At 40.4% G+C, this 7,453-nt stretch overlaps 1 protein-coding gene across 1 annotated transcript; it reads right to left on the reverse strand.

The window, feature by feature from the left end:
- Positions 1-2,716: 2,716 nt before the first annotated feature.
- On the reverse strand, positions 2,717-6,392 carry mafba (v-maf avian musculoaponeurotic fibrosarcoma oncogene homolog Ba). The gene has a single exon (XM_051880560.1). It carries the CDS (start codon positions 5,833-5,835, stop codon positions 4,639-4,641), a length of 1,197 nt encoding a protein of 398 aa, XP_051736520.1. The 5' UTR covers positions 5,836-6,392; the 3' UTR covers positions 2,717-4,638.
- Positions 6,393-7,453: the final 1,061 nt, after the last annotated feature.

Raw genomic sequence — 7,453 nt, forward strand, 5'->3', positions numbered from 1 at the left:
TGAGTGTTAATGCTTCAGTGTTGAGCTTCTCCTTGGCCAGAGGACGATCAGTGATTTTTTTTTTTTTTTTCTGTTAGGAGCATAAACTCATAATCTGACAGAAACATACACAGACTATGGAGAGATTTTGCCTGTATGGATTAGTAAAGTGCTCTCTGTAGGTACTCTATGACAGATATCGTATGCTGTTATGAGTTGTGGTGGTAGAATGTATGTTTTTCACTTCATTTGTAATGCTGTGTAAATCCGCATACAGTACGTACTTGGTGCCCGTATGTGATCTGATTGCATGGCTGCTGATATGTATGCCGCTTGTACGTTGATATTCTGTGTGTGATTTGGTCAGTCTTTGGTTGCAGACTTGTTGTGCATGCATGTGTAGTTTCATGTTCTGCCAATAACGCTCTGGCTTTCAAGTGCACTGGGGTCAATGCATCAATGTGTTTCCCGTTCTATCAATCTTATCCCCTTCTTCTTACTTTTACTCATTATTCCTTCTTTATCCTCTCTCAACTGCTTTTCATTGCGCACAGTACCTTTATACAGAGACAGAGGAAAACATAATAATAAAAAAAAAAAAACGCAAGAAACAGCATCCCACTCTACAATGTACAGAAGATGCTAACGATTAGAATCAATAGCAATTTGTGAGCTTATTGAACAAAAGCAACAGTGAGTGTAATTGATTTTTTTCTTTTGACACTAAAATTTCATAATAATTGAACATTTAATCCTAAACAGATTGTAAAAGCTTGGTCTATGCGTGCACCTTCTTTTACTGCATGATTATCTCTGTCAATATTTACAATGGTGAAATAGAATTGCAGCACATTTTAATTGATATTCTCATAACAGGACTCACTTCGTACATCATTACACAGTCTAGCACATGGGAGTCATGTCCGATATAAATACATCTAGAATCTGCTAAATGCATAAATGTAAATAAAAGTGATATAACATAAATGCTTTTATTATTATTATTATTATTATTATTGGGTTATTGGCCAGTAATGTGGTGTTTCATATAGGTTGCTGTGTGAGTTGTGCTCTTGGCTTAGGCCTCGGTTCTTTCGCCCTAACCTTGAGATTGTGCAGACACATGGCAGATAATGTTCTGACACCAGAAACTGAAAACCGTCAGGAAATCCTAACAACACTCTCCCTTGTCCTTCTCTCATGCTCTGGAGAAGAGTGGCAAAGCTCTCAAAACAGGCTTAACTTACTGTAAAGTCTGAACCACTGACTGCTTAACGCATCTGTTCATTCATTTCTGAACCCTCCTTCATCACAGAATGATGTTAGTTTAGAAAAGTAGTGCCTAATCAGATATTTACTTTCTCTAAGTGTTCTTTATTTTGTTTTATTTTAATTAAAAAATAAAGAAATAAATAAATAAATAAAAATTGGTGGACGGCTTTTATTTTAAACCCTAATTCTAATGTTCATACTGTAATATGTGTTGTTCAATTAGGCTACGAGCCGCAGGGCTAGTTGTCACAAGGGCTGTGTCACATCTCAGTAGCTTTTGAGTCAAATGTATTTGTTGACACCTAGGTTAAAACGGTTTTAAATTAGAATGATTTGTGTAAATTGTGTAAACATATTTTGTAAGTTGTGAAACAACCAAAGACAATAGAACTGTCTCTCTCTCTCTCTCTCTCTCTCTCTCTCTCTCTCTCTTTATTTATTTATGTATTGATAGGCAGTAAGATGGAAATGTTCAATACCTTTTCCGCAGTTTGACTTAAAGTTATGTACCTATACAAAAATTGGTTTAAAAATAAACCCAATATAGAGTGAAGTGACAACTGGCCCTATTCTCCACTAATTACACATTAATTACACATAGTTTTAGTATTACACTCTAATTACATATGTAAGTGCATGAACATGAACACAATAGTTGCAAAAAATAACTTTAAAAAATATATATAGAATTTTCCACGTGGTATTACACTGGCCTAAAAACGCATGCCCCCCCCTTTTTTTTGGTTAAAAATATTCACACTAGTCGTTAAATTGGTTAGAAATATGAAAAAGTTTGTTGTATTGGGTGGCGGAAGGGTTAATTGTCCTGTTCCCACAGTCTGGGCTTTGAGCGCAAGGTCAAAGATCTCATTTTACCGAGCGCACGTGCGCGCTGGATTTCTGCTCTAGTCAGCACGCGAGGCGCTGCAAATCCTGCAGGTCGCAACACAACCGAAGGCCTAAACACAGACCGAGAGAGGGGGAGACTTAGCACAGCTTCTGCTTTTAGCTTTCTTTCTTTTTTCTAATTATATAAAATCGCTTTAAAACGCCCTATAGCCTGTTTAAATAACGCGCTATAAAGAAAAGCATAACACAAAGGCGTACCTTTGATTTATATTTTACCTTATCAAGCAAAGGTCTATATGTAAATCTAATGAAATTAAACAAAGTGTAATCCTCTCCACTACTGATTCCCGTCATTAATAGTAAGAGCGCATTCCTGCGTGTGGTTCGTTTGAGCTCAAAGTTCAGCAAAAGACAAACAACAAAAGCATGCCCTCGGAAATATCGTTCCTCCGTCGAATTTTCAAAAAAAAAAAAAAAAAAAAAAAAGATTGATGACTAATTGATTACTGGATTCCAGTGCGCGTGATAACAGTGCGGCGTACAGTAGAAGCGAAATGTTGCGTAACTTTGACAGACACAGGAATTGACGCATAAAAATGAGTTGCTACGAAATCAATGTCATTTCACTGACTTTAATAAGCAAAATAGGAAACCATTTCTTCCAAAAACAGCAAAAACGAAACAGAAACCAGCCTGAATGGAATAGTCCGAATTGAACTCTATTCTTTTTCCATTTATATAAACAGATTTGAAAATTGATCCCCTCATAATAGCATGAAATTAACAAACAAAACAACAACCCGCTGCTGCAGTTTTACATTTGATTTCAACACAGTTGAATCAGTAATAAACCAAAAAGATTGTTAAATGCATGACTTTTTAACAATATTTCTTAGATGCAAGCACCATGCTTATTCAATATGATCTGACAAGTTTGTTAATTTAATCATTAAAATAAAAACTATGCATCTGGCCAGCAGAACCAGAATCTCGACATAATAATAAAACAAAACAAAAACAGAACAATAACATGAGACATATAATTTTCATTTTGAGATTATGCAGAACCTGAATCCCTTATTTTTTACTGACCGGCAGAAAAAAAAAATAAAGGAAAACATTTAACATTGATCATTGAAACTCTCCATTGAAATACATGCGTAGTTTTCATGTTAGGCAATAATACACAAACCCCTGATTTAGGAAGCCTACACCCTCGAGCTGGATTATAATAACTACATTTTGAAATGTTGGTTTATAAAACTGGCAGCTCGTATAGCTCAAAAAAAAAAAAAAAAAAAAAAAAAAAAAAAAAAAAAATGTTGATGAAAGTGTGCCCATTCGTTGAAATCCAAAGATATGACCTATAAGTATTACTTATATTATAGAATAGCAATAGATTATGCAACAGCCTGCATGAAGGGCGAAAAAAAAAAAAAAAAAAACGCACACACACTCTTGTGTCTCGCTACAATCAGACATGACACTATAAGCATCAGTTCAAATGAAACGAGTGCTATTACTGAATGTATGTGAGCGGCATGTCTTCATTAAAGGCGGTTTCTACCAAAACAAAGAAACAATCAAAAATCAAAAAAGACGAAATGAAAACTGCCAATACCAAAATCAAAAAAAGTGCGCTTCTTTTACAAAGCTTGCTTACTTTAAATGCAACTGCAAAATGCCCATTACTGGAAATCCCAAAAACATTAAACAAATCATAAAAAGTTGGAAAACAATCAGCTCTTCGATGTCGGTTTGTAGGTTTGCTGTTGCATATATTTACAAGTCCAAATGAACCCATACAATGAGCGACCGGAGAGCCAGTCTCATATCCACAAAAAAGAGCTAAAGATCAAAAACATGCTCTTTATGATACATAATGAACAGAAAGAAAGAAAGAAAGAAAGAAAGAAAGTGTATAAAATAGAAATTATTACCATACATGTCCAGCATGCAGGATTAATATCTTAATGCAGATTTATGTGTTTGTTTTTGTCGTTTTTTCCTTTTCTTTTTAATATATATCTATATATAACCAAGCAGGCAATAAACCAATGAGATGTTGCATAAAGTTCCCCTGTCGCCTCACTCAGGCGGGTTATACAGGAGAAGTAGGGGAGGTTTTGCATATTGTGGCGCTCTCAACTTTTCTGGCCAAGTGAGAAAAAAAAGTCCAAAGTTTCTCTTTTTCGCTTAGCACATACATAGTTTCGTGACTTTTTTTTCCTTTTTTTCTTTTTCATGAACAACCCAGGTGGATAGAAAGTCTTATTTGAAGGTTTTATCCTAAATACAAAAGCCAGTTCTTCGCTTTCTTTTGTTGTGAGATCTCTACGAAATGGGTAAAAGTACTACAAGCAACTAACCTACATTTCCCAGAAAACATTCTAACATGTTCTTCGTATTTTAGTTGCCGATGTCGGTGGCGATGGTTACATATGAGATTATTATTTCTTGTGGATTATTCTTCTAATACAAGTACTGTGTTATCTGAATGAGCGTAATGTCTCAGTCTCAGGCATAAGAAGCGCACACTCACATAAAGAACTCTGGAGAGGACGGGTTGTCGCTCGTGGATCCTGCCTCACGGAACCCGTTCGCTCCGGTTAGTTTCTCGCACTTGAGTTTGTAGGCGTCTCTCTCTCGGGCCAGCCGGTTGATCTCTTGCTTGAGCTGCTCTACCTGGTTGATGAGCTGGGTCTTCTCGTTCTCCAGCACGTGCTTTTGCTGCACGCGCTTGAAGCGGCACGACTGCGCGTAGCCCCGGTTCTTCAGGGTCCGACGTTTCTGCTTCAGGCGGATCACCTCGTCCTTGGTGAAACCCCGCAGGTGTCGGTTGAGCTCCCGTACGGACATGGACACCAGCTGGTCGTCAGAGAAGCGGTCCTCCACGTTCAGGCCGCCCCCCACGCCGTGGTGACCCTGCTGGCCCGGGTGGGCGTGCGGGTGGTGATGGTGGTGGTGACGGTGGTGGAGCTGCTGGTGGGACCCTGGCGAGGTAGGAGAAGGGCTGTCGGGGTCCTGACTGTGGTGGTGGTGGTGATGGTGGTGGTGGCCGTGCGCGCCGGGGTGACCTGGCAGGTCGTCGGGGTGATGGGGGATCGCGCCATATTGGTGGTGGTGGTGGTGCTGCGGCTGCTGTTGCTGCTGCTGCGCGTGGCCGTGGTGGTGATGCGCGCTCCTGTATCCCTCAAAGCCTCCAGCTTGCAGCTGCTGCTGCACATGAGGGGGCGGAGGGTGCCCGTGGGCCGTGGCACCGATCAAAGCCTCCACCGCGTCTTCGGGCGTCAGGCTTAACGTCTGCGGGTCGATCTGCTGCGGGTAAGCGCCGCTGGGCATCCAGTACAGCTCCTCCAGATGGTTCTTCTGTTCCGTGGGGCTGAAGCTCGGGGAGGACGGCACGGAGCTGCACGGTGTGCTGATCGGTGTGGAGGACACGGAGCCCTGCGGCTGGAGGCGATTGCACTGCCGTATATTGGAGCGGTCGTGCCCCGCCATGGCCTCTTTCTTCACCTCGAATTTCATTAAATCAAAGTCATTGACATATTCCAACGCCAGCGGGCTGGTGGGCAGCTCGGGCCCCATGGCGAGATCGGCGCTCATCGTGTCCCTGTTTTTCAGCAAAGTGTTTACCAACGTCGCAAAACCCGAATTTTGCCTTTCTTCCCCCTCTTTGCGCATGCAATATTCTGGATGGGTCTCCGAACGCGACGCGCTCGAGCGCTGGAGCATAAAGTGTCACTCGAAATGTTCGAACAGAGAAAGCAAAAAAACTTTCTGGACTAATGCACTGCAAAAGACATTTGCCTCATATGGACGAACAGACCTCGACAGCTGCAGTCTTTGGAGTCTTCTCGCAGGACTGGAGAAAGTCAAGTTTCTCTCGCGCGTCCCGTCGCCACACTTGAACTCAAAACATAAATAAAAGACAAAAATGAGTACCGGAGAAGGGCTCCCGTCCCGATCCCGGATACTCCAAAATATGTCCTTAAGCCAGTGAAGCAGCGTTGAGGTGGATGTGTGCTGTGTTTTTCCAGCTCTGCACCGCAGAGAGTTCAGCTCGCACTCACTCCTGAGTATTCAGACTGTAGCAGGACGCCAGACCGCTCTGTACTGTTATAGTCTACGCGCACGTGACGTCAGAGGGGGCTGGCGACCAGTCAGATCTGTAGAATTAGCATAATGATCGTTGTTTGTGTGTTGTCAGCTGACGGAATGAAGAAAGGGAGAGTGGTATTTCGTGTATTGACTGATTGGATATGCGCGCCTAACGAGGAGCCGGTTGTTGTGTACTACATAAAAAGTACAACATGTACTGTAATATTCTAATATAATATGTAAGTCATATTCTTATGAAAACATAGACTCCAAATTAGTTTTATTGAACCTTTAAAATGAAGACAAAACCTTGAGATGGTTTATGACTGTTTTATTTTAAATGAACAGCCTGTTAGACTGTAAATTGGAACAGCAGGTTGTTACATCAACCAATATCTGCGCGATACTTCAACACAATTGTCATTACATACCACTAATAGTAACGCTTTTATCCATAGTGTCAAAATTACTCACTTAAACAAACAGTTTTGAGTCAACTCAACAAGTTTTCATGTAATTTACAAGGAACAGAACTTATTTATTTTTTTCCCCAAATTGTTTTATTACTTAGCATGTTTATTTAAATATATTATAAAAACATCATGGAGATATTCAAATGTCGATTATGTTAATGAATATAATGATGTTTTCTGTGAATGAGGACGCCCAAGACCCATCAGGTGTATGATTGTGTTATTGTGATATTAGTGACTTTTGAATTTTCAACACTACAGACTGAGGTGAAAGGCTGGTGTTGCGCTGCGGGTGACGCTTAAATTCGTGAAAACTCACCCAACGCTGCCCTCACGTGGCGCATCTGATCACTGCCGCACTCACCTGCCGCGCTCTCATCTCGCGCGCAGCTGTTAGTCTTATATTAAGTAGGGCGATGCGACTGTAAGATAAGTGAGTTTATCTGTGAATAAATTGGAACGATTAATGAGAATAAATAAATATTAGCCTAATATCTGTGAACTTGAAAGACCTAAGGCGATGGTGTTAGAGTAAAAAACGCAATGTGCGTTAACGAGTGTTTTGTTCATAAATCTTCCATAACAGGCATGGTTACAGAGTTGTGTTTAAACCTATTTATTATTAGTGTTAGACAGGAGTCATGTATTCATTAAAACTGCTTAAAATATTTCAATAATGCCAATGTGACTAGCCGTATAAAATACCCATTGTTTTTATTCAGCATCTATCTTTATCTTCTATCTATATACCCCCTCCCTTTTTTGTTGACTTTTGACGC

Source organism: Ctenopharyngodon idella, chromosome 22, assembly GCF_019924925.1.
Source record: "Ctenopharyngodon idella isolate HZGC_01 chromosome 22, HZGC01, whole genome shotgun sequence".
In the NCBI taxonomy this organism is placed as follows: Eukaryota; Metazoa; Chordata; class Actinopteri; order Cypriniformes; family Xenocyprididae; genus Ctenopharyngodon; species Ctenopharyngodon idella.